Genomic DNA, 17708 nt, shown 5'->3' with positions numbered 1-17708 from the left:
AACGACAGGATGGTGGGGATGCCAAAGAACACACCTGGGTTCAAAGTCCAGACAGCATGGGAACTGGTCACGCACTCTAAATCAGGGGCGTTTAAATCCAGCTACTCCAAGGCCTCCCACATCGAAGATCGGATCCTCCGTTTTGCTCAAACATTTATCAGTTACAATTTGATGGGCAGTGCGAATTCAGCCCTCACTACTACCGATCTCTACTTCACTTGGTGCATGGCAGAGGGTGTTAAGGTGCACCTCGGATATTGGATGGCGCAGGCGTGCCACCAGATGACAAGCAACCCAGGACGTCATATGTACACCTGCCACCTCATCGGCGCTTACCTCCAGAGGAATATAGAAATGAGAATTGCCAAGGCTGCTCCACTTGTAGTCATGTGCGACCCCCCAGAGGTGTTCAGTGTTGATTATTTCTTCAACAAGGGGTTGCTGCAGACTCAAGGCACCAAAACTATCTTCTATTCTTTAGGAGACAAGGTGAAGGCGGAGCCGGAGGAAGCAGAAGAGGCCATGCCAAGTGAAGAGATCGAGGAGCTGCGGAAGGAAGTCCAGGACATGAAAAAGGAGATGCAGATAATGCGGAAGGATATGATGAAGGAACTCGGTGGGATAAGGAACGAATTGATGGGAAATCGGGAGGCAGTGCAGACCCTAAGGGGAAATATTGCTGATTTGGCAGTGAAATGTGCCAAACAGAATGATAGGATGACGGAAGCGGTGGAGCTTTCAATGAAAATGTTGAAGTGGATGCAGCAGACGCTCCCCTTGACCCAGTTGAGGACAACTCCTGGGTCCAGCAGTGAAGTCAGGCAGCCCACCCATAGCAGTCCCTCCGTCAAGCGACCACAGCAGTCGCTTCAGATGATCTCCCCGATCATTCCCGTGCAAGTTCCAGCCCCACCAAAATCAAAATTGATCGTGAGAAAGTCAGTACCGGAAATCCCAGAGCAGAAGGAAGAAGAGCTGGAGCAGCCAGCTAGGAAGAAGGTGAAAGTGATAAGAATAGTAATGTTGATAATAATAACTTGATAACATTTATATTGTACCACACATTATCGTTAAAAATTAATAGCTTCTAAAATATCATATAATAATATTTAAATTTTATCAATTATTTTATAATTGTGTATTTCAATAATATCTCATGGATTGGTATTATAATTATTTATTTGCGTATTATGATATATTCGTGTGTGTACTAATTAGAGAACTATATACATTGTTGTATTATGGCATCACTATGTTTGCTACTCCTTCCGTCTCCGAAAATTATGAAATCTTTTCTTTTAAGTTTGTCCTTGAAAAGTATTAACATTCTAATTTCGGAAAATATTCTCTTTAATGAGGTGAGACTCATTCTCAACTAATAATATTTTAAAAACTTTTTCTTTCTCTTTACTTTACCAATTATGTATTAAAACTCGTGTCGAACCAAATGTTAATACTTCATACGTACCACCATTAAGTGACTTGTATTAGTATATGATTAAAATTTCAACTATCGAATGAATTTTAAGAATTATTTTGAATTCAAATTAATTCATGTATTAATTATTTAATGGAACCTAATATCAAATAAAATTACTGAAGATTATTATCAAATAAAATTACTAAAGATTATTCAATGGAACCTAATTATTTAAATTTTCAATTATTTTGAATTTAAATTAATTTAGATCTCAATTATTCAATTGAACTTAAGATTAAATAAATTACCAATTGAACCATGATCAGCCGATTTTTTTTAATAACAATTGAAATTTCCAATTCAACATTCAATTGTTCAATTACATATGGATTTAGTATTAATTGAAACTACTAAGGTATTTAATTAAATCTAAAATTTATTTAAAATTTTCGACTACTAAAAATGGTAAAAAAAAATGAAATGTGACAAATTTTATGGGACAAACATAAATGAGAAAATGTGACAAAATTTGAGAGACGGAAGTATGATAATTTGTTATGATATGGAAAGATATAATTGATATACTATATATCTTACGTCAACATCATCTTTAAAAGTATACTATACTATACTCCTTCCGTCCCGGAGTATTAGACTCACTTCTTTTTGTCACATGATTTAAGGAATTGATATTTAAATAGTTAAAGTGGAGAGAGTAAAGTATGAGAGAGTGAAAAAGTAGGGGAGAGAAGAGAGAAAAAAGTAGGTGGAGAATAAAATAAGATAGATGTTTTTTGCTAAAAAAGGAAATGAGTTTAATATGTTGGGACATCCCAAAAAGGAAAGTTGGTCTAATACCTTGGAACGGAGGGAGTACTAATTTTAGACAAAACACACGTAGAGGTTCTTGTACTAATATAATTGTGTTATTAGGTTCTTCTATAAATTTTTGGTTCATTATATCTTTGTACAGATGTATTTTGTTTAGTTGGGTCTTAGAATTAAAATAGTTGGACATTTCAATCCATCTTAAATTCAATTAAAAATTTAATTGATATTAGAGTCACTTTCCAAAGTAAGGTTTTCAATTGAAGATTTTAGTTGATATTCGTCGGAGTTGAAATTTAATTAATTTTTTATTCACCAAAATTATACTTCATCAAATACTAGACTATAACACTATTGTTGCCGTAAATTATTATTGATTTGCAATTACAAATCATTATGTTTTATAATTTTTTCTTCGCAAATTATCTAAGTATTATTAAATTCAGTTTAAGTTAAATAAATGAAACTACATTTAATAATGAAGTCTTCTTATCATGGAAAATTCATAAAATAGTTTTAAAATAAATTGTACTGCATATTAATATTATAGTTTCAATTTCAATAGATTTTTTTTATTATAGACTACATTAAAGTGTCGCAACTAATTTAGTATATTGATAAGGCTAATTTCATGCATCGGTATGTGCAAAGTAATGTTATAATTTGCTGGGTCTAACACGTTTACTAAGCCAGGTGTGTGAAGAAAATGGCTAGATCGAGGAAGTTATGGAGGAGATGGTCTAGCAGGAGAATGGAACGAAATGAGCAGGAATTACGAGGAAATTGGCGTGATAAAGGGAGTCTACAGCTGAGGGCAACAAAGTCATTATCAATTCCTCGTTGGACCCACTAAAACGCCTATAAATAGAGAGGAGCATGCAGCGCAAGAGATAGTTTTTACTCTTCTTAGCTCATACATTTACACACACACTTGGGAAAAATTCTGGGGATAATCGTGATAGGGGGGGTACTTTCTAAAGATCTCGAGTTTGGTAACACCGTCCTAGTGAGGGCGAAGATACAATTGTTTTAATTTCAGCTGTTTTTGCTAGTTTCCACCGTCGAACTTCACTTTTGGGAGTCGATTTTGATGTTGATGATGTTTAACTGCTTATCGCTCATAGATCTGAGTTTAGCTGTTTAATTTCAAGTTATTTTGCTTAGATCTCTCTGCTGTTAGCGTAATTCTTAAATTGCTATGTCGATCTCTGCTTATTTCGTTATTGAGGTGTTTGATGTGGAATTTGGTGACAGATCTGTGGTTGATTGAGTGTTCGGAGCTTAAATTTGTAAATCTGACGTGATGGAGAATTTCTTTTGTTTGGAGTCCGTGTCGGACGCTTGGATCCGGAGTGGATTTAGCGTCTGAAGTTGGTTTTGGCGTGTGAAAGAAACAGTAGTTGATAGACTTGTTTAATTTCCTTTGTTTTCTATTTCACTTCGTCTAGGCATGCAGATCTGTTAAGTTCTTCGTTATTTATGCATAGATTTGATTTCAAGTTAGTAGCCCTGTTTTTTATTTGCTTATGTGTTTTCTCAAGAAGTTTTATGCGAATTTGGTTGTAGAAGACGATGTCACTGTCAGTTAGTACGAGAGTTAGTTATTCTGCCACTTTCCAGTCGTACTCTGTTTTTTCTTAGATGTGGTCCCACCGTAGAATTATCTCCTAGGTCTAGCTGTTAGGTTAAGTTTCTTTCTAATATTCCCAAGTCAAGTTAATTTTAATTTTCCTCAACCCAAGAAAATGCGTGGCAGCAGCCAACACCAAAAATACTCCCAAATCCTTGATTACGAGTCTTACGCATCCTTTTCTGTGGGATCGATCCCTACTTCCCTATACTAGGTTTAGTAAAGTGGTTGAGGGTTTTTGAAGCGGGGAAGTACTTGTGTGTCCGACGACCGGGATTCCGCACAACCTACGAGTTCCTAGACCAAATGATCTAGTGGACTTGCTGGATCTGGGGAACCTGCCTTATTTGAATATCGCAACACTGCACACACACTACACTTGTACTGTCACATCTCAAGTAGCTTCATATATCAAATGATTTAGTTCACGTTCATTGTTAATCATATACTATTTCACTTAAACGTAATATACTACTATTAGTTTTTTTTTTTTTTTTTTTTTTTTAAATTTTTAATATTGAAAAGCAATTCTTTGTAAAAATATGTATTACTCGTAAATCTAAATATTTTATATTATTATGGTTAAATGTATGTTGTAATAAAATATTGAGAATTAGCATAATAACAAAATTAGTTCGTATAGAAAATTATGTGAAGATTAAATAATTTTTGTTGCATTATTTTGAATTACTAAGAAAAAAAAAGACTCTTTCCGCATTGAAAACAATATATTTTATTTTCAGAAATATGGATATGGATACAGGGGAGTGTTATATTGCTAACTATAACTAAATAATAACCACTAGATATTCAAATTAAGGGCTTAGATCATTAATCCCTAAATGTCAATACAATCAACGAAAAACGTCAATAAGGCTATAGGATTAATTCCAAAAAATATCAATAGGGGTAGTAATGTCAATTAACTACATGTTTAGTTATAACTAACTTTTAAAAGAAATTCCAAAACTTTAAATTCATATAACATATATCAAATTAAAGATAACTTCATAAGGATTCCAACGATATCCTACATGCATATGTTCCGACGTCAAAATTTGAAAGAAATTTCAAAAAAAATTTATTTTTTCGTACAACAGAAATGTCAATATACTATATAAAATATGTCAATATAATACATGTAGAATGTCACTATAAGCAATGAGTTAACATTCTTAAAGCATTGTGTTGACATTCTCAAAGCATTGTGTTGATATTTTCGAAACACTATATTGACATTTTCATCCAAAACCCTAATTTGGAGTTTTTTTATATCTTTTTTTATTTTATTAATAAAAACGAAAATTACACGTGGCAAATTGTAGACCACACGTTTTCTAAAATCCTATGGCCTTAAATTAGTTGTAGTTAGCAATTAAATGATGAATTAGCAATTGATCACTTCCCGATGGATACATATAATTATATTTTATATAAAATAATTAGTTAAGGGTACAATAGTCTTAAAAAAAACTTATACTTCCAAAGGGAACTGATCTCATTAAATGAGTATTAATTATACAATTTTTATTAATATTTTAATATTATAGCTGACCATATGGCCATTTAGCATTACTCTGACGATAAAGATGCATAGTAATTAATTTTGATTGCTTGATTTCCAATAAAAGTTGGTGAAGCGTGCGTCGACTCAAAAATGTTATAACTCATTTTAGTAGAAAATGTATCTCATTAATTTGGTGGGTTTCTGAATGGTTACAAATTACTTACAATGTTATATTCCATTAATCCCTAATTAATTGTCACTTTTTGATCAAACACGAGTTTTAAGAAATGAAAAGAATTGGTGGAATGTGGAATCCACTTCATTATATTGATTTTACTATAAAATGCGAGTGAAGTGAGTTAGTGTAATGTGAAACCTACCTACTATTTATAGTAAAAATGAAGTGTGACAATTATTGAGGTATGGACTGAAATGGAAAAGAGTGACAATTAATCGATGACGGAGGGAGTAATTAAATGCCCTCTCCTATACCTACACCTAGGGATGTTAGTGTAGCCCGCAATCCGTGGGCTGGTCCGAATAGCCCGCCAAATTTATAGGATTAGGGTTGGAAATTTCTAGCCGGATAAAATTAAAACCCGATTAGCCCGCACCCGATTAACTTGCAACCTGTCAGGCCCAGATCCGAAAACCCGATAAAATTTTTATTATTCTATTTTTTTACTTCTAATTTGACACTTCATTTATTAATTTTATAATATAAATAACTAAAAAATACCTTTCAATTTTTGCTAATTATATATTAAATTTTTATTAATATAATAATCAATAAATTTATTCGAAGACTTCAAATCACTAAAAAAAATATTTAAGTTTCTAAAACATGCATTAAAATTTTACGAATTATCTCAAATATTAGTATTCGATCATGTTTATGATTGAATTTACGCATATTTTTCAAAGTTATCATAATTAAATATTGGATTGATAGCATGTTAATCTTATCGGTAGCAACCCAATCAATCCTCTGAACTAGCCCAAAATGCGAGCTTCATGGTTGAACTTTAATAACCCGCAAGGAATCACAACCCGATTAGCTCGCACTCGATTGACCCGCAACCCGATGGACCGACCCGATTGACATCCATATCACCCATAAATTCACATAAATCTAACTAAACATTCAAACCCTAAAACCAAATAGAAACATAGGCACTATAATCAAATCCAATTAAGCAAAACGATACTTTTTAAGCAACTAAAAAAAAAGAGAAAATAAAAGAATTGCGTTGGCGCTCAAATATAAACATGATTTCAAAACTCTGTCTGCAACCGTTGTGCCATATCCACAAACTCCAACCGTTTATAACTTCCCCTCCCCTTTCTACACTACACCATCATCTTCCCACCGAACCACTCTCTCTTCACTCAAACTCAAACAAAACTTCACAACTTTCCAGAAATGTCATCATCCCTCAAATCCCGTCTGCAGCACTGCTTCACTCCCCTCTCCCTCCGATGCTACCTCGCCGAGTTCATCTCCACATTCCTCTTCGTCTTCGCCTCCGTCGGCGCCGCCACCGCTTCGCCTCCGGCCGCCGCCAATGACCCGGCCTCCCTCACGGCCACCGCGGTCGCCAGCGCCTTCGCTCTCTCGGCCGCCATCTACATGGCCGCCGACATCTCCGGCGGCCACGTCAACCCCGCCGTCACGTTCGGGATGGCCGTGGGCGGACACATCACCATCCCCATGGCCGTCTTCTACTCCATCGCACAATTGCTCGCCTCCGTCATGTCTTGCCTTCTCCTTAAAACCATGACCGTCGGACAGGTCTCCACGGATTTATTTTTGGGTCACTTTTACATAGTTATTCTGATTTTGTGTCAGAGAAATACTAATATTTTATGTCCAACTTTTTTATTTGTTTATTAATTTAATATTTATTTATGTGAGATGAGTTTGCGACCTTTGCAGCAAATCCGGGTCCACAGGATCCCGGACGAGATGACGGGGTTCGGCGCGTCGGTGCTCGAGGGCGTGATGACGTTCGGGCTCGTGTACACGGTGTACGCGTCGAGGAGGGGCGGCGTGGTGGGGCCGTTGGCGGTCGGGTTCATGTTGGGCGCGAACGTGTTGGCGTCCGGGCCCTTCACGGGCGGATCGATGAATCCGGCGCGTGCGTTTGGTGCGGCCGTTGTGGGAGGGAGTTTCCGGAATCAAGCGGTGTATTGGGTCGGGCCGTTCATCGGGGCCGCCCTCGCTGGAGTTCTCTACGACAATGTGGTGTTCCCTGTGCCAGTTTCGGAGGCAGTCGTCGATATCTAGTTACTTGTAAACAAGTTAGTGTAAGTTGAATTTAGTAGTGGTGGTGTGTTTTGTATTTATCCTTTGAAGCAAATGGTTGTTTTTTTCACATGTTGAATTTGATGGACTGTTAGGTTGTGTTTGGTTATGTAGAAATAGGTGGACAATGTTGGATATAGAATATGTTCGAGTCAACTTTCTTTGTTTGTTGTAACATTGATATCGAAAAACTGTCAAAACTCAAAAGCTTGTTTGAACTCAATTAAAATGGCTTGATAACTACGAATAAAAATATGCTTCCAATATGTATTTATTTTAGCTAATGAAATCAATATTAAATAAAATTAATATTGACCATTCCTTGCAACTAAAATAAATATATATTGGAAGCACATTTTCTTGTGCCAAACAACATAAAACTCTACTTTCGGCTCTAAAATCCTATCCCGATTTAATTTTCTTGTTATACCCATCCCATAAAACCAAACGAGCCTCACTATAATACATACATTTTCAAAAATTCAGATCAAACAAATACTCATACAGTCATACACATAACATTAATTATACAATCTTCAAGAATCCGATCTACTTCTAAACGATTTCCAATCACACGACGACTTGTTAAAGAACTTCCCACCCTTCCTCCCAACCCCGGTCCCGGCAAGGCCCGAGCAAAGCCGGCTTCTCGAATCCGGCTCCCATCTCAACTCCGCAAACGCAGTCGAAACCTCCGGATTGATCTCCTCATCCTTTATATTAACACAAGCCACCACTCTCAAGCTCCTGAGCTCGCTCCACCCCACGATCACGCTCTCAAGCCCGCGCGCAGTCAGCAACGCGCACCCCTGGATCGACAGACACCTCACCCTCCTCAAACCAGCCGCGGCCGCAAACACCTCATCACTCAGTCCCCAGCAGCTCTGCAGCACCAGCTCTGTAGCGTTACGACAGATGCGAAACAGAGCCATCAAGCCCTTCTTGTCCCTCGTCTGGCATTTATCGAGACGCAAGCTCTTGATCACCGGACAATGCCCTAGATCATCATCCGGATTAGCATCGCTGGTGTCACTGTCGTCGCCATTTATTCCCTTGCACGAAACCAGCCTCAAACTCGATAAATTCTCGCAGAAGGGGAGACCTAGCATCCAGCCATCCTCCATGTCGAGGTTGGTTAACGTGAGCTCATCGAGCATCGAGCAGCATTGCCCGATCGCCTTAACGCCCTCATATCCGCCTCTGCATCCGTTCAATTCGAGCTTCGTGAGCTTCTTGCATCCCTGCGCTAAGATGATCAATCCAACATCGGAAACGCTACCACTCAGTTTCAGAATCTGCAGATTCTGGCACGCGGCAATGCCGCGGAGGACTTGATCGCTGCACATACGCAGCTCGAGCTCTCGCAATTTAGGGCACTCCTCGGCTAGGGTGAGAATCCCCATCTCGGTAGCGTTCATCACTGCCAATTTCGTCAAATTGGGGAATCCGGCGGCGAAAACCCTAACCCCTCTATCGATTTCGTCGCCGCTCAGCGCGTAATTCTCCGGAGAAAACCAGTCTCTGCGGTGGAAGCAATCGGAGCCGCCGGGGAAGGACACGTGGCTGTTCGTGACAGAAACCCCCAAATTCTGGGGGGAAAGGATGCAGCCGTTGACCAAATCGATTTCGACGAGATTAGGGAAGCGTGAGAGCAATCTACCGGAGATGAGAAAGTACCAATCGAGAAGCTTGATTGAGGTGACGAGCCTGCCCTGGAGATTGAGCCACCGTTTGGAGACGAGGAAATTGGAATCTCGCTGAGATTTGGGGAGATGTGAGAGGATCTTGAGCATGATTTGGTCGGAGAGGAGGGAGGTTTTGTCGAGGATGAGGTCGGTGGGGGGGAAATGGTGGAGCTTGGATGCGCGGCGGGAAGAAGGCGGGATTTGGTTGAGGGAATTGGGGGTGAGGGGTTGTTTGTTGTTGTTGTTGAGGCGCATTGCGAAGAGGACATTGTTGAAGGCTTTCTTGCTCTTGAACCAGCTCGATTGTGATGGTGATGAGTGTTGGTTTTCTTTGTCGGGCGAAAACGTCATCGTTTTGCTTGAGAGATTTCTGTGCTTCTGCTCTTCAGTTTGGAGCTCACTGTGGTTTGAAGCATTTAGATTGGGAAATGTTAACGGATAGATTTGGTGTGGGGTCCATTGCAGTTTATCTGGGTGGGGAGATTCTTTATGCCAAGGTAGCCGTTGTTGATGTTTGACTCGTTTTTCTCATTTTGCAAAGGGTGAAGGGTGTCTAATTATGAAAAAATTCTAAATAAATTGTTTTAGTTTTGGGTGATTTGACCATGACCTCATTCCAATTTATTATCTTTGTTGTAGGAAAAATCGGGGAGAGAGCATTCGAATTTATGCAATTTATGAAAATTCCAAATTTTTTATATATATATAAAAAGAAACTGATCTGAGTTGTTCCAAATTTCAAATCTGAAATTTAATTATGAAATCAAATCCAAATATTTTGAAATTATATGAAATATGGAGTACTATATAAATCTAAAAGTCCAATACCAAAATTTCAAAAAATTGAAACCTTATAGAAATCTGAAAATCCAATACTAGTATCAAATACCCTTAGAATTATTCAACATGTTTATAATTTGTTATGTTTATTACTCTGGACTATTTTTTAAAATTATATTAGTAGAATTTAAGATATATCAGTATATTTTGAATTTTAGGTTTGTCAGATTTAAAACGAACGTCCAAAGTTTTTTAAATTTCGGTTTGACTTGACCAGATTTTATATTTCGAATATTTTGTTCACCATTAGGTAAGAATTAGAAAGTTTGAATGTAGAGGATTGTCTTTCGAGTCTAACACGAGATAAATTGAAATTTGTCCAACGTTTCGTGATTTTAGGCCTTTTCAGCTTACTTGCCGAGCTCCTTCTCGCTGCGAGCAATTGCAATGCGTCACCTCCATCTCTTCTTGGTGAGATGACCCCAAACCAAAAAATGATCACCGTTGTGAATGCTCTTATTTGCTGACCAAACAAATAAATAATTTAATTAATTCATTACTATACTTTCTCATCGTGTCTTATATAAAATATTTTGACATTTATTGTCGTTGGTTTGATAATTGGATTTTATCTGCAATTAACTGAAAATTGAAAATTTGTTATGATGGTATATGAATTAATTGAAATCATACCACCATATATAATTGGATATGATTGTTTTGACATTATGCACTTAATTTTGTAAACATATTCATACCCACAAGTTTAATAAATATGATATAAATGGATAAAATTCACACTAATCAAACGTATACTCCATAAATTTAAACGATTCAATAACATAATATGAATTCAACCAGAATAGACATGAATTCAACTAATTTATTATAAGAATTCAAAATCTTGCATAGACAATATATTTAATTTAAACAAATAATAATCATATCTTTTGTAAAGTTAAATTGAGTATGGATTAGGAATTAAAATTGAAAATTTTGGTTAGATTATCTGTGTTTGCTTTGTGATCTCACAATTTGTGCATCTCACCGATTTCCCCACAACAATGGATACTCTTCAATCCAACTACACCGGTTCCCCCTCTCAGCCCCAATCCGAAACCCCCGAAAAAACCCTAGATTCTTCCTCCAACGGGGCCGCCGCCTCCTTGTCCGCCCCGAAGTCGGAGATTGGTCTCTCCAAAACGCACAGCGGCACCGCCGACAAAGACGTATCCTGCGGCGAGGAGGAGACGACCAGCCGCAGGCGGAGGCGGTCCAGATGGGACCCGCCCCCGAGCGGCTCCGGCAACGACGGCGCGGATGGAAATTCGGGAGCGGGTGGGCGGAAGCGGAAGTCGAGGTGGGCAGATGACGAGCCAAAGCCGGTGATCCAGCTGCCTGATTTCATCAAGGACTTCGCTGGAGGTATTGAATTCGATCCCGAGATCCAATCTTTGAACAGTAGGTTGCTTGAGATTAGTCGTAAGTTGCAATCGGGTTTGCTATTGGATGATCGGCCCGAGGGTGCTAGGTCGCCCTCCCCCGAACCTATTTATGATAACATGGGAGTCAGGATTAATACTAGGGAGTATCGTGCTAGAGAGAAGTTGAATAGGGAGAGGCAAGAGATTATATCACAGATTATTAAGAAGAATCCTGCGTTTAAGCCCCCTGCGGATTATAGGCCGCCTAAGCTTTATAAGAAGCTATACATACCAATGAAAGAGTATCCGGGGTATAATTTTATTGGGTTGATTATTGGTCCGAGAGGAAACACTCAGAAGAGGATGGAAAGGGAGACTGGTGCCAAGATTGTTATCCGGGGCAAAGGGTCGGTGAAGGAAGGTAGGTTGCAGCAGAAAAGGGATTTGAAGCCTGATCCCTCAGAAAATGAGGATTTGCATGTGCTGGTGGAGGCTGACACTCAGGATGCTCTTGATGCTGCTGCGGGTATGGTTGAGAAACTCCTGCAGCCAGTTGACGAGGTTCTTAATGAGCACAAGAGGCAGCAACTTAGGGAGCTTGCTGCGTTGAATGGTACTATTAGAGATGAGGAGTATTGTAGGTTGTGTGGGGAGCCTGGCCATCGACAGTATGCGTGTCCTTCTCGGACTTCAACTTTCAAGAGTGATGTTTTGTGTAAGATTTGCGGTGATGGTGGGCATCCTACTATTGATTGCCCGGTGAAGAATACTACTGGCAAGAAAATGGATGATGAGTATCAGAACTTCCTGGCAGAACTTGGAGGAACTGGTCCAGAGTCTTCAAACAAGTCGAGCTCTGCAACGCTTGCACTTCCCGGGGGTTCAGGTATGAATCCTCCTTGGGCAAGTTCTACCGACTCAGTGAGTAACACCACACAAGCTAGTCTTGGATCAACACTGATCAAGCCAAAAGAATTCGATGAGACCAACTTATACATAGGTTATTTGCCTCCCACTCTGGAGGATGATGGTTTGATCAGTTTGTTTTCTCCCTTTGGTGAAATTGTGATGGCTAAAGTTATAAAAGACCGCGTGTCTGGTTTGAGCAAGGGTTATGGCTTTGTGAAGTATGCGGATGTTCAGCAGGCGAATAATGCGATTGCAAGCATGAATGGACACAGGTTAGATGGGAGAACAATTGCTGTGCGAATCGCGGGTAAACTACCTCAGCCCACAGTGCCTCCAGGTCCTCCTGCTCCACCTATGTCAGCATATCCTACTCCAAATCAGCCTATCGGTGCCTACCCCTCCCAGCAGTACAATGCTGGTGGTCCCATTGGAAGTGCACCACCTGGCATCTATCCTGGGGCACCAGTTCCTTGGGGACCTCCGCCACCTCCTTCATATTCCCCGTATCCTCCTCCACCACCAGGATCGACAACGTACCCTCCAGTTCCAGGTCAAGCAGTTCATCAATATGGAATGCAATATCCTCCGCCTCCAATGCCTCCAGGTTCCTCTGATGTCCAGACTCAGGCTGTCTCTTCCACCGACTCACAGCAAAGTTACCCTCCAGGAGTACAATCTCAGAGTAGTGCTCCTGTTCCAACTTATGCCTATGGAGTTTCTGTTTCTTCAATGTTACTGCCAAATCCCCAGGTTCCTTACCCAATGCCTCCATATAGCTATCCACCTCATTATGGTGCTGTTCCGCCACCCCCTCCTGCTGCACCTCAGTCTTCTGGGGACCCTTCTCAAGGCTTGAGTAATATTCCGTGGTCCTCGAATCCATCTGTGCCTCCTCCACCACCATCGGCTGAGAAAAATGACTACAGCACAGATTCTGAATATGAGAAGTTCATGGCAGAAATGAAATAATGAGAGAATTTTCCAAAGATGGCTTTCTTGATGAGGTAATCATTATCCTCTTATTTTTCTCTCTACTATTAAAAGTTATGATATTTGCTGGCATATCACTTAATTTACCCAGTTTTTTGGCTCATCCATATATCTAATATCACACAGTTATGGGGTTGCAGTAGAATATTGTGTTTTATATTTTGATATTGGCATAGAGGACTGCAGGTGCATGATTATAACGTGGAGAAAATTTCTGAGTCGATAAAATGGGATGAGACATGTGTTATAAAAATGGTACTTGGAGTTATATTGAACTTTTAATAGTTGTTTGTTTACGCAATGATATAGGAAATACTACTATGTTAAAAAATATGTTTGCAGTATTTCTCAAGAACAAATTTAGTATTGATTGAAAAATGCAGTGTACTTGTGGCCAAGATACATTTCAGAGCAATAAGAAGATCCTGGATTTCATTTCTTTTTTAGACATCACACTGATGGCCCTATAGTAATAAAATAACCCTTTATATTAGAGATATTTTCCAGGGTTATTTCATTTTTGTTGTTGCTAATTATTATTTGTCTATGTGACCTGTCACCCGTGTGGGTTTCTTAATTACAAGAAAGTGGAGGATCTCCTATATTATCTTATTTCTTTTACCTTTTGTATTTAGTTGTAGTTGTGGTAAGATTGTGAAGGGATGGACTGGGAGATTTTTCTGGAGGTTATGAGTCTTGCTTTAGTTATTTAAGTCATAGGATTTTAGTCACCAGTTATCAGAGTTATCTTAGTGAATTGGCAGATTGTCTGCTTGGGCAGGAAGGTTTTCTTCTTACCTGGTGCTTGGGGTAGGTTTTCTTCTTTCCTTAAGTCATAATCTTGTCGATAGGAAACTATTGTATTAGTTACAAAGCTCATATGCATTTTGGATTACGTATTGGTTTATCCTCACATAAAATGCTTTGTTAGTCTCTGCAGATTGGCCTCATGATACAACTTTCTATGTATCCAATGGAAACTTCTCTACTGTTTCTTGGAGAATTGTCTTCTTTTGGTCCTACTGCTCTGTTTAATTTCTGACCATGCATGTTTTTAATTTTATATATCTCATTTTGATTTATTAACGAATAATAACACGTGTTTCTTTGTCGTTATGTAATATCTTTACAGGCTGTTTGTTGGAGCACTTCTCATCCTGATTTACTTGTTGGAAGTTTGTGACTCACATAACCTTGCTGTACTGTTACATTTGCAGAGAGTTTCCATGAAGTGCAGCCATTCAGCCGTGTGTTACAGGATCAATTCACATATTTGTCTGTTGAAATCTCACCTTGTAGGATCATTTCTATTCAGACGGATATATCTGCATTCATATTTTAGAGTGTCTGAATTTCTTATATTTCCTAAGATTATATGTTTGAATTCTTTGTCTGTCTGCTGGGTCTATATCAACTATCTAACATTTGGTTGTGTTCTTATCTACTTTGTCTCGTTCTAACGCCCTCTGGTTTTGATTTGGTGTACCTATTGCTTGCTGTTACTACTATTTCTAGTGTTTGTAGCTCTCAACTGTGAAACCAGGGTGATGCTTGTCTCTACTAATCTAAATCAAGGTGAGGTACACCTTGGATTATGAGGTCAGATGGTATGGCTAATCTGAATGTTTTCATTCTGAACATGTCTGATCCGTTCTCTTCTAATGCTTTCTGATGCCTTTTCGTAGTTCATGTATGGCAGGTGGTGTCGTTGTGCTGGGATAATCATTCATGTGTTTGAGTTGGTCCTCGCCTAATGCTTATGAGTTTTTGCACTGAGTCTAGTCTTTTTGCTTTTTGACCTATAGTAGAAAAGGATATAGCATAAGTTGTTAGGTTGCTCGATGGCTTGGAATGTGAATGGATGTAGGACGAAGATACCTGTGGTGCTAAATGAAGAGGTGGTAGACAGATTTGGTTAGAAGTTTGCGTTGCATCTAAGAGGAATATCGGTCTCGATTGTATCGAATGATGTTTGTTTTGGTGTTATTGACCGGAAAATAAAGCTGAGAAAAGCTAAATAAGAAGTCTATTTTCTAGTCTTTTTGGCACATAAATACAAGCATGGTTATCCTACTTACGGGGAGAGTTTATTTGCATTGTTGATTTAATTTGACCTAATCATACAAAATGTGATGTTACACAAGCTCATTGATTCTAGTTTATCAATTGGTGTAATTGTATGTGTATTTAAGCATTTGAATATCCCTTTATGCAAATCCAATAATCTTCCGATTCAATTAGAATTGGACAGTTCCAATGAAGATTCAAGCATTTGTAGTGTCCAAAGATGTCCCATTATATCATACATCCGTTGATACGAGTTTCATTTTATCATTTTGGTCAAGCTACATCTTTCATTTCACCAACTCATTTCATTCCTTCATTATACTAAATTGGATTTAAAATTTGAGTATTAATTATTTCAATTCATATTTGTTCATATTTCCTAAACCGTGCTGAAAATGAACTCTTAATCATGGACGGAGGGAGGGAATACATATTCAAGGGTCAAGAATCTATGGTAGGAGACCAAATTATTTTAAAAGTAAGATCAAACTTTTTATTTCCTCTTCCAACACTAAAGATAGCACCAAAACAATATCAAATGAGAAAAGATGCAATATCTAGACAAACTGAAAAACAAGTTTGTGGTTGAGACAGGAGTCAAGTCAGCAAATTGTGATCAGGCTTTAGCCGGTCTTGGCTCGAGCCAGGACTACCACGGCTAGCACCAGGATCGATAGCAACAACGAGCTCTTCACTTTCTCATCCAACCCATCATCTCCTTTCTTGCCCCCCTTAAAAACATCACCCACAAGCTTTGTGATGAGGTCCATCACTTGCATGATTTTGGCCTTGGCAAACTTGACAACCCAACTGATCATGTTTCCGTCTCCGTCCCCACTCGGGCCACCTGAGCTCTCCGAGACCAAGCTACCAACTAAAACCAAAAGAGAACGATAACACGCTACTCACCAACACAAAGCAAAAAAAGAACACATCACATCCTCTTTAAGTAGCAAGAGTAGACAAACCTCGATGCATTGATCCTCGAAGCTCCTTCACGACCTCGTTGTTCATGACCGCGTCCCAGACGGCCTTATCAGAGGATAAGGAGACAACCATTCTCTGCACACAAGGCTCAGTCTCCAATAAATGGAAGGCATTGTTCACCACATCGTTGCTCGGACGACGCTGCATCTCTTTGGTAGAGTAGTGGTTGTGTGAGGGCTCAAACCACTCAATTTCATCACATTCTTGTGTTGGAGAGCTGGAACCAAGGGCCCTGGGATATAGTAATAAACTTCAATCAAAATTGTTGCAAATTCAGTTTGTTTTGATAACTTAACTCATCCCAAAAGACGACGACAAGTTGGCTTTGATCATGAGACCAAACAAGAAAATTCATCCTAAAACACGAGTGTATTTGGAACAATTTGTATTGGTTTCAGTCTATAACAAAAACTTAAAACTTTCATCACATGATTATGAATATAAAGTAATTCAAGTATGAAGACTCATGACAAATCGAATGAGTAAAAATGTTAAATGAATCAATGCATGAGTGCCAACTTCTAAGCATCCACAAAAAAATACTAGTTTAATTTGTTTATCCCATTTCTAGTTTCCATGAAAGGAGAAAAGAAAGAACTGACAGCTGAAGTGCAGAAACAGCATGATGAACTTCATCAGCAGATGGAACAGAATGAAACACATAATCATCGTAGAAAGCACGCGCCGCCGTCTCATCTTCATCAGTCCTAGTAACATACTCCCAGTCGGCCGCCGCAGAAACAGCTTGCGGTGGCGGAAGACTGAGCGTCGATGGAGATGAAAGAGTTAGAGCGGTGTTGGGAGAAGTGGGCCGCAGCTTCTTGGCTGTTCCTCCTGTCTTTGCACTGATGGCCCTTTGGAGGGATCTGATGGTGCCGCCGCCCATATGTCTGCCGCCGCCGCCCAACCTGCGCATGCTTATCTCTATTTATGTGATGAGGTGATGATAAACAGTTTAGATTTTTTAGGGACGTCGAGAACTTTTCCAAATTTATAAATATGGACTACTATATATTTAACTCATATTTTATCCAAATCTATTGCCTCGGTTTTACTTCTACGTTCAAATTTGTGACAAACCCATTTCATTTCATTTTGGGCATTGGACCAAATAATAAGTACTACTATGTATAAGATTCCTATCTATCTTGTTCTCCCTACTGGTTTACTTTTTAT

General features: G+C 38.9%; 2 protein-coding genes and 2 pseudogenes across 3 annotated transcripts; 2 read left to right on the top strand and 2 right to left on the bottom strand.

Moving 5' to 3' along the window:
* The first annotated feature begins 6734 nt into the window (after window positions 1-6734).
* On the top strand, window positions 6735-7943 carry LOC148930645 (putative aquaporin TIP5-1). The gene is made up of 2 exons (XM_089069413.1): window positions 6735-7177; window positions 7322-7943. The coding sequence occupies exons 1-2, from the start codon at window positions 6809-6811 to the stop codon at window positions 7670-7672; spliced, it is 720 nt and encodes a 239-aa protein (XP_088925539.1). The 5' UTR covers window positions 6735-6808; the 3' UTR covers window positions 7673-7943.
* A 185-nt stretch (window positions 7944-8128) lies between these two features.
* On the bottom strand, window positions 8129-9781 carry LOC148930644 (F-box protein At5g07670 pseudogene; annotated as a pseudogene).
* Window positions 9782-11126: 1345 nt separating this feature from the next.
* On the top strand, window positions 11127-15514 carry LOC125209893 (splicing factor-like protein 1 pseudogene; annotated as a pseudogene). The gene is made up of 2 exons (XR_016137108.1): window positions 11127-13492; window positions 14611-15514. The product of XR_016137108.1 is annotated as a splicing factor-like protein 1 pseudogene (transcript).
* A 498-nt stretch (window positions 15515-16012) lies between these two features.
* On the bottom strand, window positions 16013-17504 carry LOC125211492 (uncharacterized). The gene is made up of 3 exons (XM_048111318.2): window positions 17135-17504; window positions 16514-16764; window positions 16013-16419 (listed from the first exon to the last, which is right to left on the bottom strand). Exons 1-3 carry the CDS (start codon window positions 17446-17448, stop codon window positions 16169-16171), a joined length of 816 nt encoding a protein of 271 aa, XP_047967275.1. The 5' UTR covers window positions 17449-17504; the 3' UTR covers window positions 16013-16168.
* Window positions 17505-17708: the final 204 nt, after the last annotated feature.

Source organism: Salvia hispanica, chromosome 3 (genome assembly GCF_029641045.1).
Source record: "Salvia hispanica isolate PSC_SH4W2 chromosome 3, Shi_PSC_v1, whole genome shotgun sequence".
Lineage (NCBI taxonomy): Eukaryota > Viridiplantae > Streptophyta > Magnoliopsida > Lamiales > Lamiaceae > Salvia > Salvia hispanica.
Note: the sequence above shows the minus strand (reverse complement) of the source record. Positions and strands in the feature narration are given on the sequence as shown.